The 22,290-nt window shown below is 33.1% G+C and overlaps 2 protein-coding genes across 4 annotated transcripts in view; both read left to right on the forward strand.

Annotated features, from left to right (window-relative positions):
* Positions 1 to 1,683: 1,683 nt before the first annotated feature.
* LOC148629929 (required for excision 1-B domain-containing protein-like) lies at positions 1,684 to 11,581 on the forward strand. Its single transcript, XM_088559870.1, has 4 exons — positions 1,684 to 1,850; positions 8,169 to 8,373; positions 8,756 to 8,844; positions 10,086 to 11,581. The coding sequence occupies exons 1-4, from the start codon at positions 1,726 to 1,728 to the stop codon at positions 10,189 to 10,191; spliced, it is 525 nt and encodes a 174-aa protein (XP_088415996.1). The 5' UTR covers positions 1,684 to 1,725; the 3' UTR covers positions 10,192 to 11,581.
* A 7,206-nt stretch (positions 11,582 to 18,787) lies between these two features.
* LOC148629930 (regulator of G protein signaling 17-like) overlaps positions 18,788 to 22,290 on the forward strand; it is a 41,404-nt gene continuing 37,901 nt past the window's right edge. The window contains exon 1 of one of the 3 annotated variants that reach the window (XM_088559935.1): positions 18,788 to 19,188. The gene's annotated coding sequence lies outside the window, so the exon portion shown is untranslated. The remainder of the gene's footprint in view (positions 19,189 to 22,290) is intronic. The other 2 variants (XM_088559908.1, XM_088559955.1) reach the window with 2 other exon arrangements.

Consider the following 22,290-nt stretch of genomic DNA (forward strand, 5'->3'; position numbering starts at 1 on the left):
TTTTTAATGTAGGACAAAAACTATGAATAATGACAGAAATATCGTTTGCAAATTTTTAGTCCACCAGTATTGATCACTTTGGGAATATTGACCAGGTGGTTTAAAAACCAGTAAAAACCTGGTACTGTTATAACAACCCAGCCTTTATTTTTGCCTGATTTGCACGAAATTATATGTACATGTAACAATATTTCCAAAAATAGGAGGTTTCTCCATATCATATGGTTAAAATACATGTATATTTTCATGAATGTACATTGTAACATTTTGCAAATATCAAACACTGTTATGATTTTTTTTTTTGATTTTTTTTCAGTGGTTATCACTTAGATGTTTCACTAGATGAGGTGAGAAGAAAGCAAAAGTAAAACAGACCGTTTCTGTGCTGGGAAACTATTTAACAAAGTTTAAACAAACTTCATGATTCTCAAGTCTGGTACATGTGTGTGAAGCATGAAGCAGCTGTAAATGTTCATGTCAACATCTCTTAATAAAAAAACTATAAAAAAAACATTAGCACTTATATATTTGCAAAACATAAGAGTTACCTGAATTGTAATCTTATATATATTTGTGAAACAATCATGCAGAAAAAAGTGAAAGAATTGAAGGCAGACAGGTATAAAACACTCAGCAAATAGTGATTCATCATAAAATAGTGGTACTCATGAGGTATGGGTTCACTAGTAACTTTTTTGTTTTGGAGAAAAAAAAATGGATTTATACTCAAAGTGCATGTGTGATTAAGACATCATGTACTCTGTATTCACCACATACCATTGACTTTCCAACTTAATTGGAATTTTAAATTGCTCAAATCTATGAGCTACAAAGTTGTTTTCAGTTTAATGATCTTTAAACTACATAGTAATTTTTATAAGAAGAGTTTTTATCCTTGTTTGAACTGAAAAATTCCTAGAGGAAGGTAATCATTTATTGTACATAACATAGCCTAATCTGGACAACAATGACAAGGAAAACATTTAGTTTTAATTTATTACAAAAAAATTCTACATCAACGGAAGCACAAGCAAGGAAACGTGTTTTGCCCTTGAGATTGGGCCTTTGTTCAACTTCCTCCAGTCTGCAGGATTCATTTCTACTTCATGCATCTCCAAACCGAAATTTCAAGCTGTGGGTCCAATCTTTATTTGTAAATTCATCGAATATTGATAGTGAGTGATTCTCAGTGGAATTCATATTTTGTAAGGAATGCTGAAGTATTAGGAAATCTGAGGACATCAATGTACGTGTACAGCCAGGAATACCAAAAGCAATAATACAAAAGAAGACCCCAAAATATATACTGATAAACGGACCGTATAAATACACACTGCGTTAAAACAGATGGTTATTCTTTAAAAGGACTAAGTTTTGATCGGTTTATTTAGCTTACAATTTGGTTATATGAATATTTTTTATTACTTTGAGGTCTTCCTTGACTCAGTGCCTCAGCACTTTGACTATTGCTATTTGTAGGATGGGTCTACCACATGTAATTTTTGGTTTATATAAGCATAGAGTGGTGTATGATTCATACAAAAGTAGTATACATTGTATTTCAAATATTATGCTTCTTAATATATATAAAGTGTAGCGAATAGACTCGTCACGTACATATTTCAAACTGATAATAATACCGTGCGGAAATTACCTACATTGCCCGTGCTCGTACATCGATTTAGAATTAAGATATCGAGTTGCCTCCCATGGAAAAAACTGAGAATGAGTGGAGGAATTCAACTAGAAGCCGTTATCGACAATTCTCTGCAGACGACACCTATTCTGCTCCTTAAACGCTTCCACCTTTTGCAACAAGAGAGAGTAGAAACATATTCATTATTCGAGGAGTAGGTATTTTTGGCTTTCCATTCTAACAAACCCCTTAATTCCTTCTAGGATTCGGCGCTGGAGAGATCGGTGGTGGTCAAAACAAAAAATATCTCCAGCGCCGAATCCCAAAAGCGATTAACAAACTCCTTACTAGCTATTTCACTATATTTTCAGAAAAAAAGTCAAAATCAATCTTTAAATGCAAAATTATTTCCAGGAGAACCTCACCGTTTTCCTCTCACAAGTTTTTTTCCCCCATTTAATTTATTGCATATATACAGTTAGAAGATATTTGCATTTCTAATTAATAATAGTTATCCAAAAACTTGACTTTTCAAATAAACTAACAGAGAGATACTACTCTTATGTACTTAAGGCACTTATCTTGATTCATTCACACTATAGTATAGCCTTTTTCATCAATGATATATAGAAATACCTGATAAACACTGTACAAGTTAAGGTAGATCATAAGTATCACATGGAGCATTCAACTGCTATCTTGCAAAATCATACAGATAAGTAGCAGTGTTTGAAATGATTTTAAAATGATATATTTAAATATTTTTTGGTTTTAAAAGAATTTTTGACATAAAAAAAATTTATGTTAATGGTAAAAATATGAAAATTAATTGTAGAAATACTTCTTTCAAGGGGAGGTAATTTGCAAGAAAATGATATATGTTCTGTAGAAATGTAACAGGGATTTTAGTTTTTTTTTTGGGGGGGTACAAGAAGGAAAATAGTTCTGATACAAGCAGGAAAAGAGTTCTGAAACTAGAACTAGAAAATTCCACAGAAGCAGTATTAAGTATCTTCTACCTTTAGGCAACTTATTTGCTGATACTATGTAATTCATTCAGGGTTCTCGTTAAGGCATGTACACGCGTTCAGGATGCAAGAAAAAACTAGCTGGACTCGCCAAGGTAAAACATTGTGCGTCCACAGGACGCCTCTTCACAACATCAGCTGCATCCTTACATCAGTAATTTATTTAAAACTCATTAAAACTATCCTAAAAATCATTAAAAAAAATCCCCTTTTTGACAGCCCAGACAACCAAAAGTTTACAATTGTTAATTACACATGATGTTCATTATATGATTTTTTTTACAAAACAAAGTTAAATTACAAAGTATATGATTAAAAAATGTGACAAATAATTTCAATCTCATTTCTTTGATTAGAAGAGTCATGAATCTGACAAAAGGTGTTAATTGCTGTCTAAACAGGTAAGGGTTTGATTTATGACAGGTAAATAATCTCGGAGGAGCAATCAGCTGACTAGGGAAATGAATTCTGATTGGATATACCACTATTTTGTGAACATCCAATCATTTTTTAAAGATTAATTTATACTCCACAATTAATTTGAAAATACTGTCATTGAAACAGGTCTCAAATTTGTAGAACCACATGTGTCAACAAATTTTAGAATTATCACTGTTTATACAAAATGAGTTACCTCCCCTGCAGTCTTCACATTTCCTGTACACATCTCCTGTAATTTCAACAGTGCATTGTTTTCCCCATAAGTTTTGTTTTCAATAATTAAAAGAAATAATATTCCATTAAAGTTGTGATGATTTTGGAAATTCAGTATCAGCATTCTTGAATATTTGTTAGATTTTCTCATATTCTGCACCTCATGGTATGCATTTAATGGAAAGTTAGAGTTGCCCACCTTTCCATCAGTATATGGTGTGAAGGCTTTACAGCATCTCAGTGTTACATAATCCAAGATAAGTTTATTTTGAAAAGTAAGGTTGCAGTACTATAGCTCCTCAATTTGGTAACTTGAATTCTAACTCCCTTCAACTGACATTAATGGGTAGAAGGAAAAAAAAATATTCTCAATTAGTAGAAATAAATTTGAATGTAAGTAAGTTTTCTCATTTATATTTTTTTAATTTGATAAAACATAGGAATTTTAATTAGGTTTGGAGGAATCCAACACAAAAAAGGAGCTTACAAACTTAAATCTATTGAAGTGCATGCACATGTAGTTCAACTGAAAAATGCACTATAATGCTATAGTGATTGTCTCATTCATACATTACTACAGTAAAACCCATGCAATTTGCAAAATATGTCCCGAAAATGTCAGTTCACACATTGTCCTGCACACAGACCCCCATGGGGATTTTCACAAAAGTTGGCAGGTACATTTTGTATGTTAGTGTTATAAATGTAGTTACATGTAAGTACATGGAACTAAATACTGGTACACATTATATATTGAGTTATGTCTTTAAGCCAGCAAACAGAATAAGTTTGTTTTCAAATTAAAAAAAATAGATGCTGAGTTTGCTGTACACAATTTAATATGGATGACTTGCATAATTGCAGTGAGATATGGTTTTGTATGATTGTACATACATGAATGTAGTACTATGTAAGCACTAAAGTAATGAATGTAGCGTTTGAACTGGTTTTAAAACAGGAAAAGGGTGGGACCTACCAATTTCATATGGGAGTCACCTTTCCAAAAAGTGATGAGTCCCAGGACTCACCATGTAAAAATCATAGTGAGAACCCTGTCATTTTAACTTTACTGCAAGTTCATTGTTTTTGTCATTTCTATTTTTTTTTTTATAAAATAAATTTTAAACATGATAATTGATAAACTCATGGTGGCCACCACAAAGTTACACACACTAATTCTTCACAACACATATATACCAAACACATAAACAGTGAATTAAAAAACACAGCATGTTGGAAGTGCAACCTAGTACACTTGCAAAATGACTTAAATTTTGCAAGTGAGATGAAACACAGCTGAAACAAAACTTGAGAATTTCACTTATTTGACTCCTTGTTAAACCTTTGAACCCTACTTCTTCTTATACTACTGTATGATTATAATTAATCCAAAAACTTTCAATCTAAATCAGATCACATATTAGTATAAGAATAAGCAAAAAAAAATGTTAGCCACATGAAACTTTGAAGCTTTTATTTTCACTAATGGCCTCACATGAGGCATAAAAGTACAATTAATTAACAAACAATAATAATGCGTGAACTAACTTTTATACACATCATCACACGAAGTAGTTCTATGCAGATGAAAGAGTATTATATCTAATGTATCATTTTAATACAGACATTACAAGTTTGCAAAATTTTACCAACCTGACAAGTATATATTTATCATGACTATTCATTAAATCTGACAGACTAACAACAATTCATTTACATGTATTATAGATATGAACAGGTATACATTTGTGTCTTTCTTGACTGAAAAAGTTACTGTTAAAAATATAGTGGAACTCATCACCCAATTCTTGTTTATTACAAAGATCATAAATCTTTCTGCTCTATTGATACTGTAAAATGTACCTGCCTTAATTGGCAATTTTTGAATGCCACATCTGAATCTATGCTTCCACCAGATTTGATGTATGATTATACATCAAGTCTGGTGGATGCACAGTAAGATATTTTTCAAAACTAAAATCAGATTTATAAATTTTATAATTTACACACTTAGGTGAATAAAATATTTGTGATTTCTGATCCTCAACAATTTTTTCATGAAGAAACTGCATTACATTTTTAGACAGATTTACATTTCTTAACACAGATTGGTGATAACAGTAATTACCATAATTACATTCATTTAAAATATCTTTTATACATACATTTTTATAGCCATTTAGAATGGTACACATAACCTTCATCAAGTTTATATAACATGTCATACAATGTGTGAGCTATTTTCTCTTTTTTCTCATTTGTAATTCGTAGGCGGCATAGAAAGCAATTTTCATGTAGAGTTATCTCCCCTCTCCAGGATGGAATTCACTGCTGGAGATATTTTTTTGTTTTGAAGTATTTATAAATTGCCAAATCCATGAAGGAATTTCTGGTCTTCTGAAATAAAGAAAGACATATAATGTGGTATTCTCTAGCATAGAAAATAACTATTATTTCAAAGGGAAGAAAACTGGCAAATTCTAAAGTGTTTCAGTTATGTCATGTTTAGCACAAATAATGATGCAGCCTTAAGGTTAATTTTTTTTTGCTTTGCTATCCCCTTAACACACAAACATCATATGAACAAAAATCCTGAGCAAATTGCCCAATCTGTGCACTCCAAAGTGGCCTTCCTTTCATCTGAAAAGGAAAAAAGAACAGATAAGGTGAAATACAACAAATGCTTCAGTGTATAACCCAGCTGGTATAACCTGACAGTTTTGTATTAACATACATATACAATGTCCATGTACATTACACCACATAAAAAAACACCTACCTACCCTGTTGTGAAATGACATGTAATAAGAAATGCACATATTTTAAAAATTTTTTCCTTATGGTGCATCCATCTGCACCATGAGAACTGATTTGTTCAACATGTCATAGTTTTCTTTTCCTCTGTTGTCTGCTTTGAACGTGACATTTTATGAGTAACTCAGAAGGTGTTTCTAGAGAAGCAGAGGATGCTTACCTTACTGGTACACCCGGTCTAAGCTCCCAGTTTTTAGTTGAGGTTGCTCATTTACTTACTTTCATTTTACTTGTTATTTTGGTTATTTCATGTTCTTTGTTGTGTGTGTCTGTTTTCCCTGTCCAGTCTCTATCCTTGGAACATATCTTTTTTATTTTCATTGAATCTTGGTTCCCTTGATTACACTTCCAAAATAGAAAATTCCTTCAGAAATCCCCCTTGGATAGAGTACATCATTGGAGTATCTAATGCATAAATACTTTCATGTACAAAAATGAACATATACTAACATTTTTCATGCCCCAGCGACAAACTGTCCGGGGGGGGATATTAATTTACCCCTGTCCACCCATCTGTCCGTCCGGATTGCACATGATCATTGCTTCTCTGGCTATCTCCTCAGACAGTTTTTGAACTACATCTAAAATATTTTACAGGATATTTCTACACATGATTAAGGTGTACAGGGCCAAACGATTTTTGATTTTTGTAAAATATTATGGAAATTTGTGATAGTTACACTTAGTCATTTTACTTGGAAAGATATGGATCATGGCTTGTCCAGCTATCTCTTAATACAATTTTTGAACTACATCTAAAATATTTTACAGGATATTTCTACACATGAAGAAGGTGTGAAGGGCCAAAGGAATTTGATTTCGATAAATGTTACGGAAATTGGTGATAGTTACACTAGTATAGTCATTTTACTCAGAAATAGGGCTATATGGCTTGTATCTCCTCCTGTAGTTTTTGAACTATATCTAAAATATTTTTTGCAGGATGTTCTACACATAATGGTGGTGTGCAAGGTGATAGGATCTTGATTTTCATGAAATATTAAGGAACTGGGTGGTAGTTGGACTTTGGACCATGAGTATCACAAGTCTTGGACGGATTTCTGAATCTGAAAACCATGTCTTCATACAAAAATAAACATGTTCCTAATTTGGCAAATCTAGTGAGCGGGGGCATCATTAGTGTCTTACTGACACATTTGTTTTACTAAAAAAAAATCACTATTAACAAATGATGCGGGGGCTCCTGTGATAAACAGGGCTTCTAGTTTTATTACCTCAAAACGCAGAATTTCAAAATGGCATTATACATTGTGTTTTTATTATTTCATAGGAGTTAAAATAAATATCTGATAGTCTGATTCCCTTGACTTGAAAATTGAAACTACTTTGTACAGTCTTGCCTTTTTCACCTACTTAATGATCCTGATAACCTTTGAATATGATTGGGAAAGGGAAACTGGAAATTTATTTCCTTTCAGAATAGTGAATTTTTCTGAGAATGCCTGCAAATACTGCAGAAAATTCCTACAATTGTCATTGATTATCTGACAAACTAATGCCTTTAAAGAACCACTTTTATATATTTTTTGGTTTATTTAAGAAACAACCTCAGTATTGTGGTGTACCGGTACACTAATAACCTGCAGATTATTTTCAAGAGTGTACCACGGGCATTGAAGTTATTTCAAATAGACCAAAAGATATAACAGTCATTCTTTATAATTTAATTTTAGTATCAAAATTCAACAAGTAAATCATTAAAAAAAGTTGATGATATCATGGTTTTGGTCTATGAGATGACAGACACAATTTTTTTTTAATCAGAAAGCATGTTACATCTGTAATGAAATTATAAAAATTTGTGCACCAAAAATGTTTGCATATCACTTAGATATGAATTGAGAGATTGATGGTCTTTTAACAAGTTTTTCTTTGAAAACAATATTACTGTTTATTTCTTAATGCACAACTTTATATGGAAATCTATGAAAAATATCTTTCTACGCAATATGTTTTTTTTTGTTCATAACTATTATATGTAGCAAAAATCTACATCAATTTTTGTTTATTTTCAGGGGTTTTACAGCTTACTTGAGGGGCCATCCTAACTATAATTTCTCATTGTACAGACAATTAGTACATGAAATTACAGAAACATTCAATAAGATCTCCAAAGACATTATAGCCATTAAATGCAGACTTTGTGATGAACACCGACAAGCTGTTATTGGAAGTCTCATTGGTAAAATACAGGATCAAGAACAGAAAAAGTTGGAATTAGTAAGGACCTTAAGATAAATTCACTTAACTCTAACATTGAACACTGTTATGGTTTTGTTATTAACTTGTAAATATAAGACAGGAATGGCAGGTATGGCAGCTGTCATGCCAATATTTTTATAGATACAGCATTATTTTGCCATCCCCCTTTTTTCACCATTACATGGCAGGATATCACTTAAAATTACATTAAAGCCCTATTTTAAAATATTTATTTTATTGTTCAGATTTCAAAAAGTTCCAAAAGACTGACTGACATACCAACAGAAGTTTCAATATCTAACATAAATCTTCATACATGAAGAAGATTAAATTACTAGTTTGACCAAATGAAAACATAGTTACAACTTTTACAGAACTTTTACATGGTTTCAATTTTCAGACTGTTGAGCATCAAATATCCAGGCAGAATGAGGTAGACAACCCAGATATTCCAGAACATAAAGAAAAATGTATAGAACAAAAGGGGCGGTAAGAACAAAACACGTTGGTGCTCAAAATTGTCAGAAACATATAATTTCACATAGGGTGATGAGTATGTGTAAAATAAATAAGTTATGATGTCATGATAATAAATAGTGTTGTGACATCATTACTAAGATCAATTTCTCACTGCTCAGACATGTTTTCTTATAATTGTTTAATCCATGTGCATTTGTAGTTTAATCATTTATGTAACAAACTTCAAGGATCATATTTGTAATGTAAATATATAACCAGTGTATTAAAATCAAAGACCAAGTATATGGACTTATAGGAGAAAAGCAAGTGTAAAAATGTCCAGGCAGAAATGTCATGATGAAACTTAATGTTTGTGACCACAGCTCACAGAAGTCTAGCCCTGCATACCTGTGTTGTGTATTTGTGCTAATACTTTCTAGAATTTCCATCTTATTCTTAACATTAAATTTAAAATTTCACATTAGAAGTTAATATGAATACACAAAATGATTACAAGTCTAATACGTTTTGTATATATCAATGCACCTCGTTGGAGTATGCCTAAAATTTGTTCACCGGGGTAGATACACAGTGGGTAGATAAAAAATTTAAGGAAACATTATTTGCATAATGGTATTACTTGCTATTTTCAGTTAAATTTGTTAATTTGTTTAGGAAGATTTGCAGACGCAAAACAGGTACTCCCACCATCTGTTTGCATTTATGGCAAAGACCATGTTCCACTTATGGAAACCTTTTAATAAATAACATTCAAAAATAAGGTGCTCTACACCATTTTACACATCATCCCCAAAAATTTCATAAATCTTTCTAGAAGTTGAGGACGGCTAGAAGAACAAATTGACATCCTGATCACTTTATTCTTCCCAAATTTAAACCATGTGCATTTAATTGAACTTCTCGTCATTAAAACCCATTAGTGGCGTCTTATTTGCAAAATGCAGAAACTTATTCATGACAAGTACCAAGTATTAGACAAGTTTACATGCAAAGATTTAAAAGTGTCAGTGGTTTTTATCAAGGAAGACAATGTCTGATCATGAGACAATATTAATATTGACGAAAATGATCAATCTTATTAAAATTAGACCCATCAATTGTTTCATTCAGTCCATGCATGTGACTGAATTGAACAATTGATAGGTCTGATTTTAAGTACACTGGAAAATGATGAAAAATGAGGATTTAAAGAAATCACTGATAAACTTGGTATACATGTAACATTAAGTTATGCTATTTTGTGATTTCAGGCTTAAAGAAATTATAGAGAAAATCAATGAACTTTTAGAAGAGTTAAAATATGAATGTGAGGATATTTACAATGAAGAAGATGAGGAAGTGCAAGTGGACAGATAGCTTATAGCATGGCTGTGAACCCTGAAGGGGTTGCCCTATTCTCTGCTGAGCTGAAAATTTTATCCTTTAGGAATGGAATGCATGTACAGATTAAATTATTTGAGTTCAACAAAACTTTGATTAGACTAGGGTCAACATACATTGTACACAGGCAAATTTTTTTCGTGTGAATTTAACGTTTATTTCTTGTGAACTTCACAAGAAGATCTTCTTGTGAATTTTGCCTTTATCAAACTCGCACATGTAGTTCACGTTAAGTTCTTTGCATGAATTTCGTGTGAACTTGACATGATTTTTGGGAGAATTGAATCATATCTTTTAACTTTATTGATTCAGCAATTGGAGAATGTAAAATCATACAAAACATGAGATTGTGAGGGCTGTTGGTAAACAGAAGGCTATATGTAACTAATCTGTTCAGCATTAATTAATCAAGATGAAAATCAACATTATAAACAAACAAAACATAATCAACTTCCCTCAAGATTGTAAATTGAAACTATTTTCCATTCAAGTATTTCCACTGTATTCAGACTTTTCTCTACTGTTTTTCTTCATTTCCTGAAAATGAGAAATTCATGATTAATAAAGTATATTTAGTTGTTTGTTGGTCTGTCAAATTGTCCATCATACTTTTTATTCGATAATTTAAGAGTTTCCTAAACATCTTTAGATAAGTGACTTTTGTTTGTTGATGTTGTTTTTTTGTTGTTATTTTTCTAATTAGATGATGTTAATGGTAGGCAATCTAATTAGTGGATGTTAATGATAAGCAATCTAATTAGTTGATGTTAATGATAGGCAATCTAATTGGATGATGTTAATGATAGGCAATCTAATTAGATTTGAACCTACTTATTGTTCCAGTCACTGTAGGGTCTGATGTATAAAATCTAATGTGCTGATCTGAAGTTCATCTGAAATCCAAGTAAAATGGAAAGCTATTAGGAAAGAAATTGTTTAAGTGTTGAATTTGGACATTGTCCTCTATTATAAAAGTCACTCGGTTTTGGTTGGTACATGTATTAGTTTGCCAGATTTAGTGCACTTATGTTTTGGGTTTTAGACCTGTGAACAGAATTTTTTTCATTTTGATTAATAGTATTCTACAATTGATGTTATCAGAAGACAGGAGATGTATGTGTTGCATTTGACCACTCTAATATTGACATCGCATGGAACAGTATAAACAGTGTAATGTTAGTAATACCTTTATATACCTATCCTTTCTTATAGAAGAGCAAATAAAAGCTGGTTTTGGTTTTACCAAACCCTAGATTATATTTTAGGTACATGGTTTGATTCTGTATATTGATATACACAATAGATTTGGTGCTCTGTGAGCTATTTTAGTTATATTATTTGTTAATAATAAAAATGTTCTCATTAACTAAGTTTTCTTTATCATTGTACAAAAACGCAGAATGTAATCTATTGTTTTAATTTCCGTAAATTAAGCAGGATACCCATGGCCAAATCTATGGATGAATCAAATCTATGAAGTTAGACTTGCTATGATAAACTTAAAACATACACTTTACGTTTCACCATATCCGTTTTTCCCTTTGTATAAGACTCATGTTTTGATGTTTGTTTTGTTTTGTTTGTTGGAGTTTAACGTCCGAGCAGCAATATTTCAGCTATATTCAGACGATGAACATGAAATTGATGATAAAATGAACATGAAATGATGATGAAAAAGGGATGGGACACAAGGACAATGGGGTCGACAAATTTTGATTGCCACTGGAAATAGAGATGGGTAGGGTCGGGCAATTTAGCCTCCTGTGGCGGAGCCTTATGGTTCCTACTCCGGGAGAGTACCACAGTAGGGTTCTTTAACGTGCGAGGAACGTGGCATCCTTCCACACACGGTGCACCACTATGGTTTGCGGTCAGGTTTTCCGTATTATAGCCTGACAACCCCAGCATGTATCGCACCAGGGGTTCCCCATTCCACCACCTAGGGCACAAAACCCAGTTACTCTGTGGGCAGAGCGTCCTAGCTCCCGGCTAAGGTTCTGAGTACTATTTAATCGCCTTTTACGACAAGCTTAGCGCTGCTGCAGACCTATTCTTTTGACACCCGGACCTGCATGGGGCCTCATGTTTTGAATAACAATTACAGTAAAATATAAATTATTATTTGTATTCACCAAAATAGATGCAAAAGTTTTGAAAAAGACCCATAAAAATACTAGTATATAGGGAGTTCCTCCAGAGGAGTCTTCTAGCATTTTCGTTAATCTTGAGTTCAGAACAATACAGTATTTTTAATGGTGCTGATATTAACCTGATTCAGCGATAATTGATTAAGCCGCTTCCTATCATCACCGGAATGTGGCTAAATAGTGCTAATGGCACTAATTGTTCACTGGTACGGTACAACTCATAGGTCAAAATACACGCAGTAAATCTGCTGAACTGCAGAGTTGTTCTTCAAAACCTCAGTTTGAATATCATATATACATGTTGCTTTTTTTCTTGCACCCACTATTGTTAATTTCAATTCCTGTCGTGTACACAATAGTTCATTTGAAATAAATCCCCGCGTACATTTACATTTTCTTGATTGTGTGGTCCATCAAAACTTTATTAAAAGCAAAGAAGATTATTAAATCGTCTCGCCAGCACTTTGTTTAATTTGTCCCATTAGATCCATCCTCGTTTACAAACATGCCATACATTCATATGATCCTTCATTTTAGAAACTTCTTACCTTGAGCAAAAATAATTTGTAGTTTTTTTCCAGAGCCAATCAAAACAAAATATTTTTTTCACTGTCTATTGAAAATAATTTTTTTAGTCATCTCTCTACTGCATAGCATGATTTGTTGTTTTTGTCGTTTCCTATGGCTATCAGAAAAAAAGACGTCAGAAATGATGTCATTTTGTTTAGGTTTCTATGTCAAGAACCGTTGACCTAATTTTACAGAATCGTGGAATTAAAAGCCACATTAACCTAAAATAGATGTTAAATAGCTTTCATTTTGGATTTTAAAAAAAGCCTGATTTGCCATTAGCCATAGGGTTCAAAGGATCGTATATGGTACAAAAAGGTACAAAGAATGTTCCCTTGTATACAATCTTGGCTATCATTCTATATTGGTCTCTTTGACTCACGATTAAAACATGTTACCTAATCCTAAATGGGTATGGTATATTTTGATAGTATTCCACAATTTGTTTCACTTACCTCGTAACGCCCCCTTTTCAGCTTTAAAATTAACTTGCATAACTATCAAGAAAACATTCAAACACATTAGAAAATAGCAGCTGGTGCTGTTTTTTATCCGCTAAGGCAGCAACGATTTGATATATTTTACATTTTTTCTTTGCCTTGTACTGTAACAGACTACTTGGGATATTGTGAATTTTTTTGATGGTCTTGTATCTATATCCCCTTCTTTTTAAATTGTTCTTCAGTTGATCTAGACGTTTTGGTAAAGATTCGTCATTTGAACAAATGCGTCTTAGCCTAAGAGCTTGACTAAATGGTATACTCTTAATCAGGTGAGATCGATGACAGCTCTTAGGCATATGATATTGATGTGTGTCAGTTGGTTTGGAGTATAGGTCCGTGGAGAGCTCTCCTCCCGATAAGGTGCTGGAGGTATCAAAGAATGAGATGATGTGTTCTAACATACCACCCCTGCCTTAAAAACAGCCACAATACTATTCGTGAGCACTGGTCCTCTGTCGGGAGAAAATCAATATTATCCGAAGTTTTTCCCGAACCACCTATGATTGCTTTCAGACAGCCAGACAATTTGCGTAGTCTGCTTGTGAGGGCTGAAATATCTAAGCCCAACTTGGCTCCAGGCGAGAGTCGCTGTTGTGGTGACAAAAGGTGCAAATGTTGCAACCAAATGCACCACTCGTCATCATTCACCAGCACAGTCACGGGGAAACGCTACAAAATATATTGCAACGTGCACTGCAAGAGTGCTAATGTAATATATTTCCTCCACTGTCCCATCTGTGGCCTTCAATATGTCGGTGAATCTAAACAGCCTTTTCACAAGCGCTTGAACGGACACAGGAGCGACCTAACAAAAAATGCCTTTACTCCCAGTGAGTCAACACCATATTACCAAACCACTGCCTCGATAATTTCAACAAAATGAAAATCTTCATCTTGGAACAAAACACGGTCTGGAGCGATCTACAGAGAGTGAAGCGGGAGGGATTTTGGATAAAAGAACTCCGTGTTTTACACTCACACGGAATTAACAAGAAAACATTTATAGTTCAGTATTCACAAGTTATGGTTGCTGCCTATAATTTAATTTTTAACCTTTAGCATGAGAAAAATACAACGGATGCTTCATATGTCTCATGCGAAAAAGGTGTAAAAATGTTCGCCAACATATTTCAGGGTATATAGACTTATAAATACTCTTAAATCATACCAATACATAGAGCATACCGTTCATTTGATTCACGAAAACTTCGTGGCTTCGATTTTACAAAATATCAACATAAAAATCTATGCCTACATGTATATAGCAAAATTGTTTTTTACTAGTTTACCATAATTTATTCTTTATACCTTGTGACATTTTTAGCTTAAATACTTAGAGAACGTGGCGAGAACAGGAATAAACAAGTGATAACTGAATCGTCGGAAAACATTGTTAAAAATGCTATATTGCGAATGGTTGAAGTAATTTTATCTGGTACATAGTTAATGTTGCTAACGATTTTAAACATTGGGATAATCTTAATATCTGAATGTCTCCGTACAGGACGCACATGTAGTCAACAACTGATTTTCCAGTTGCCTGAATATTCAGAATCGTCAAAAAAAAAATCAAGGGAACCAGAATTCGATTGGTAACCAAAAGAATATAATCCAAGAATAGCGACTAGACAGTGAAAACAGACACCAACAACTAGGAACATGAAATAACCAAAATAAGACGTACAAAGATATTAAAGCAAATGAGCAACCTAAACTATTGAAGCATGGACCATTCAGGTGCAACGTTATAATTTATAAGCGTCCTCTGCTTTCCTAGAAACACCCAATGAGTTGCTTTTAAAGTAGACAACCATAAAACTTCTGTAGTGACTTTAATCTTGTGCCAAAATAACCCCTGTTCCATAGGCCTACATGTCAAAATAACCCCTGTTCCATAGGCCTACATGTCAAAATAACCACTGTTACAGAGGCCTACATGTCAAAATAACCCCTGTTCCATAGGCCTACATGTCAAAATAACCACTGTTCCAGAGGCCTACATATCAAAATAACCCCAGTTTCAGAGGTCTACATGTCAAAATAACCCTGTTCCAGAGGCCTACAAATCAAAATAACCTTGTTCCAGAGGCCTACATGTCAAAATAACCCCTGTTCCAGAGGTCTACATGTCAAAATAACCCCTGTTCCTGAGGCCTACAAGTCAAAATAACCTTGTTCCATAGGCCTACATGTCAAAATAACCACTGTTCCAGAGGCCTACATGTCAAACTAACCCTTGTTCCAGAGGCATACATGTCAAAACAATGCATAGTCCCTCACATCATCCGTAAAAATGTAAAAATCATAATACCAGTATATGGGACCTTACGGGGAGGTTGTTTTGTTTTTTACAATGTCTAAATCAGTTTTCTTCCATTCATAGGCTTCATTCACATCGCTCCACTCACAGGATTTCTCCACTCTCGATAGTTAAATTTTAGATTTTAATCCACTCGCTAAACGCTAAATCTTGTAGTTTAAAATCTAAAATTCAACTATTTCGAGTGGAGAAATCCTGTAATCTCCTCGAGACTGAAGGAGAATTTATATTTCTAAGCGGATTATCAAAAATGCAAGTGAATTTTTAACCACCGAGCGGTGATTGAATTTCCGCGAGAGTTTTCCCGCCATTTTACACGTCCGAGTTTTCACAGATTTTTCGAGAGAAACAGATTCTCCTCCAATCTCTACGGGATTATAAGATTTTTCTACCCTCGATAGTTAAATTTCAAATTTAACTATCTGGAATGGAGAAATCTTGTAATCCCGTCGAGACTGAAGGTGAATCTATATATCTCCCGAAATAACGGATGCGACCAATCATCGATTACGAGTTACATTTCAAGTTGAATTTCTGGTCAACTCGAAATGTTATTTTTCAGTCATTCATCAGTTTTTGCTTTGTTTTTGTTTTGTTTTATCTTCAATCGTTTTTTTTATCATCAGAAAATGATTTTTAAGTCGATGATAGTGCTAGCGACTTCTTGCACTCGTGATTTCTGTATTAAAAATGTACCTCTTAAATATCATACACATGTGTTCTACGTGTGTTTCTTGCTTGGGGACGGGAAGTTTACATGAAATAATCAGTTAGCTTTGAACATTACCCAACTTCCGATTCAGGCACTGAGGCTAGTCACAAGACTTTATAGGTCATATGCATTAGCATGCCCCGATATTATAAATATTCATTGTCAGCTGCTTAATCTGGTTCATAAACTGGTTCCCTGTCAATATCATAAGCGACCCATAGATCGCTACAACGTACCTTTTTCAAAACATATCATACACATGTCTATGCGTGTTTTTTGCTTGTATTAGAACGGGAAGTTTACATTAAAAGATAAAATGATCGGTGAGCATTGAATTTATGTAATATTACCCAGTTTCCGATTCAAACACAGGCGTTCGTTACAATTGATAATATAGGTGTCATATATTTTATCAGTACACCGATATCTATATAGCCATTTCGGTTATAACGGTTACGAAAGAGTACGCAATAATATCAAGGGAAGCAAGATTTTTGCAGAAGTCCCCCGATTATAGAGCATATCGCATTTGTACTATTTCGGATGTTTAAAGTATGCCAAAATCAGTGACAGTGAATATTTTACGATCAGCGACTTTAAAAACTTCAGTCTTTGATTTTATATTAAAAAGTATAAATTTTGTCCGCTTTGGCATGGCATAGAAATGTGCAGTCATGTAGTTGTCGCTTTGGTCAGGGACACCCGTGGGTATTTTTTTATTTACATGTATATGACAACAAAACGCACATCCTTGCTTTTGTCAAGGGTTTGTTGAAGATAGTGTGCGTGTCATTAAAGTATGCTTATAAATGGATGATTTGTAGTAATACGCTGTTCGTTTTCGTTTAAAAGTTTTGTGTTCCCGTTTGTTTGTTTGTAACACACAGCAGATCTAAAATTATTATGAAGATAAATATGTTTGGTGAGCTAAATGTCGCTCGTGTATAAAATTATAAACTGTCTTAATAAAAATGTCACTAATGGAGCAAACAAAACGTTTTTTTTTGTATTTCTGACTAATCTGGTTAATTTCTCTGTGTTTGTTAATGTGGTATATGTTTTATGAATAATATTTAATATTCTTACACCATACTGGTATGTACATTTGTATTTCGCTTTTCAGTGTATGAGAACATTATATGTAAAGAATCCTGAGTCTTGTGGATCATTTGCCATGATCCAAGCCAAATTAGGTCATTGCAAGTTTTTCCACTTCTTTAATGTCATTTTGAGACTGGAATCAAGATTATTGTTTTATGTGTGTTCTTTAGACCATTGAAATATTTTAGCTGATAAAACATCACGTTTTAACCTGCAGAGAACACAAAGTGGCAGAGAAGCACCAACATTACGAACCTAGTAAGTTGATTTCAGTACCCGCAAGCCTTCTTAACACACTGTGCTCTAATTATAATAATGTGATTCATTTTAGATATTACAAAAATAAATTACAGGATATTATTAATTATATTATATATTTTAACCATACTTTAAGTATGGTCTGTGAAGGAGTGTGATATAAGATATGCTATATCGCTCTAGGGTGGGATAGAGGGTATGCGATATAGATCTAGGGGTGTAGGGTATACGATATAGATCTAGGGGTGTAGGGTATACGATATAGGATAGGCGACATAAGGTTTAAAAACTACTTATAATGCATATACAAACAAGTTATATTTTAATATTATATATGTCATACTGGAATATAAAGGTATCATGTCATACTTGTTTGAACTTTTCTATAATCCTTGATCAATCAATAGAAGACATGAAATGCTTTTACAATATTTTCAGTTGCATTCAATATACAGTGTACGTCACCCGTTTCGTTAAAACAGTCAAATTTTTGGTTTTTTTTTTATACATACATATTTTTGCGCATACGTATTTTGCGCATGGACTAATTAACATTTTTATGAATTAGATTATTTTTTTCTCTCCCCATTTAATGGCATCGCACAGTCCATGCTATCGATTTTCCGTTATTTTAGACATAATCGGGAAATTTGTTTCACAAAGCTGTTATATAGGAGACCATGTGTTGTTTATCTATTGAGCTTAAAATTGATGTGTAAATATATTATAACAATGATTTCATTGATTATTGTTTTACACAGAAATCGTTCGGCTTTACCAATTGGTATTATCATGATTAATTTTCTCTATCAACTACTAGATGGTATGTTCCACATTATCATCTAGTATCGATCAGTAGCCTTTGCACATGTCAGGAACGTATCTTTGAATAAATAATTTATTTTGTAGTCGCCTTTCATTGTATTTCTTATTTTATTGAACAATCATATTCAAAACCCTACCATCATATGGAAAATCATTAATTTGACAGATTTTGTATAAAGCAGTGATTATTATTTACAAATTGGATTAATCGATTACCAGCCGCACGCGCTTAGATAGCAGCAGTTCTGGCAGACGACAAGCCTCGTTCTGGTGCTGAGGGTGATTTATGCATACATGTAATGTTAAGGCGATGAAATATAAAGAATTAATGGTGAATAAGTATCATTTTTTAGACAACTGTAATTTAAATTGCAAAAATGTGCATTATTCATTGTTATAGTCGGATAATATGAACCGTTTGACATGTGGATCTAAGATATTGAATTCGATTTAATTCGTAACATGAACGATTCCGACTATCAGGTGCTATTCTGATGTTTATTAAGAAGAGAGTGATTTTCCCAGCTGGCTCCATCGGTAAGTTTAATTATAACGTAATAGTTTTAATTAAAACCCACTTTATATTTGATCGCCTGAATGGCAAAAACCCCAGAAATGCCTATGTAAAAATATCTTCTGATTGAGATTCGGTGGCTTTGTTAGTTCTTATATTGACATCAGCAACAGCGGAAGCCGGCCTGTTTATGAATGATAACGTATATACACCAGCTGATCGAGTGTGTGTGTAACATCAAATGGCTATGTAGTGTCTCGGGAGTAAAATGTCCTTAATTGACCCGTGACTACTGATGCACTTCGAGCAATATAACTTCACTATAAATAATTTAGGGAAATCAGCGGGCATTTTGGATCATCTCATTTTCCTCTTCAACAAGGGATTCCAGATTCGTTGAAGAATTCAATCTTGTGTTGTACTTTTTCTAGCCTATTGATTTTTATAAATACTTGGTTGTGTGTGATTAATAGTAAATTATTTGGTTTATCCCTGAAAACGACATTATACTTTTCAATATTGATGCCTTATATAAAAACAATAAAAATAAATGTCTTAGATAATATTCATTGTACTTTTCTTTGTCACCATGATACCTTAATATATTCATATCTATTTACACTTTGTGAAAAATAGTGATAATAAAGCAATCTTCCTACATGCCAATATAAATATTATTAACGGAGAAAAAAAAAATCAACACTTTTGTGGACATAATTGAAGTTGTCAATTAGCAACAGAATTGATTACCATTTTGTCACCCAGCACATTTTTGTGTTACAATGCATTGTTATGATTCGTTTACGTCATGACATCGAACTCCCCCGCATATTTTTAACCCTTCTTACTCTAATCGATTTTACCGAAATGTATCGTTATGCTGAGATTTTCTGATGATCAAGCCATTTTAAATGCTGAATATAAGCTAGGTGAGTTCCTTTATTATAAATTAAAAATCGCTTAAAAATTGATTGAATACAATCAAAGTTTTCATGGTGTCTTTTTAAGTATTAAACATATGTTAACATTGTAGACGATTCTTTTCTTAACCCATCCTTGGCAGTGAAGTAAGTCATTAAAGTGTGTCTCCCTTAAGTTATACAAATTGGTATGAGGGAATAAAATAGCTTTGCTCCAAGATGAAGAAACAGGGAGTGTTATGTTTAGTCTATGGTCATATTATTTGTACCTACTTTTGAATTATTATTGAATATAGTACTTTCTCTAGAAATCGTGCTTTATTTTCATCCATTTGTGTAGTGGTTTTTACATGTATTCTGTCATTCCATGAGGGAGTGTATAATTGACTCCGTTCAACGATCTTACTTTGTGAACGTGTACATGCTTATACATTGGTAAATTTAACTTTTTTGAAATAATAATGGACAACGAAAGTTATTCGCGTATTTAGGGACCGTTCAAAATTCATCAGAATGCTGAGCCGGTGCAGTTGTATACTGGACACTTATTTCTAAAAATCCTCGTACAGATCAGCTTACATTTCTTTTTTTAGAATTATACAGGTGCTTGACAGGAACTTTTATGAAGTAAATTGTCGAAAAAAAAACATACAAACAAAAATAAACAAAAAATTATGTGGAAAAGATAATCATGCAAGTACAGTAGAAGTGGAACCATATATCACTTAAATGCGCTTAAGTTTTAAGTATATTTTAGGTAGTTATTGTTGCAAAGCATTTCAACAATAAAGTTGATAGTAAATGAATCTATTCAATGAAACATGTAAAATATCTTGCTGGGCAACTATACTTTTTTCTGCTTTGACAGTTAACTTGGCCTGTAGATTTTTGTTGCTGATGGATATGCTTAGTACATAGATATTACGAAGAGAGAAGAAATAATGCATCGGCCCAGTAACTCGATAAATATTGGACGGTCTCTAGGCTGTGATTGTTTTCGATGAGAAATATAATTGTAAATTTATAACGAATAACCTTTTCGTTCATATCATACATTACCACTTATTGAGTATTTCAGTACCAATATAGATATAAATATTAAAAATGTTCACATTACTCAGAAACGATAATTATGCTAACCATAAAAATAGATATATTGGAATATAACAGCGGAAATCAATTTCTATCGAAACGTACCATCGTAAAAGGGAGTGAGAAAAGGTTCGGAATTAAACTTCAGATGTCTATGAGTTTTACTTCCGCCTATATTCACGCATTCGATTCAACAATAACATGCAGAAAACGTTCGTATAAAGCAAATCTGGGTAAATAAATTAGGTAATAAAAGCAAATCGCAACATTCCAATTACTTTCACCATTTTTTGCGTTCATTACCTTGACTATATATAGATGTACTTATGCTATGTTCCTAGTAGAGCTATACTTCATATAGGTATATCTTTCTCCCGAAAACTGTTTTGTTTTATGGCAATTTTATTTATATTTAATTCCTAACAACAATACATTATATCAATGGCACTCCAGTTTTCGTTCATCTGCACGTAGTGACTAAGAAGGCTTAAGTACATAGTGTAGTTGTTATTGTCACACTATTATTATATTTCACTATTATGTGGTGGTCTTGTGTTATTGTGTTCGCCTCGAGTAGAGGGGTTCATGGGTAGCCTTAGCTTCTTCCTGGGATAGTGACGACTGGATCGGTAGTCATGTAGTAGTGGGGTAAAATGTACAAGTTTACCTGGGTTGTTTCTTCTGTAAGCCGAATTCCGACTCAGGATGCCAGACTAGAACAAAGCTGGATCTGTTCGATTGATCAATCGTTCTCGCCCTAAGATACATACAAAATCTTCCACAGGGCGTATAAATGTTATCAATCAATCAATCTGTTTATCATATATGTGTGTATGTTTGTGTTAGAGCATCTCGATGGCTAAATATTACTCTACCGATAGGTATTGAATTGAATCGCACAAATAGCTGCTAGTACATTTGAACGATATGATTATGGTACAAAACAACAAATTATACTTGTGCCATTTCTCTTTGGTAGTAATACAGTGTCAGTCTATAAATATTGATGGCAATGTTCTGTTTATCATCTGTAATGCATGCATGTATGTCATTGATTGTATGTCGTTTTACATAAAGCGAACTTAACGCGTAATTTTGACACAAATTAATTCA

Source organism: Perna viridis, chromosome 1, assembly GCF_037379345.1.
Source record: "Perna viridis isolate PV_CMFRI_1.1 ecotype Kerala chromosome 1, ASM3737934v1, whole genome shotgun sequence".
Taxonomy (NCBI): Eukaryota; Metazoa; Mollusca; class Bivalvia; order Mytilida; family Mytilidae; genus Perna; species Perna viridis.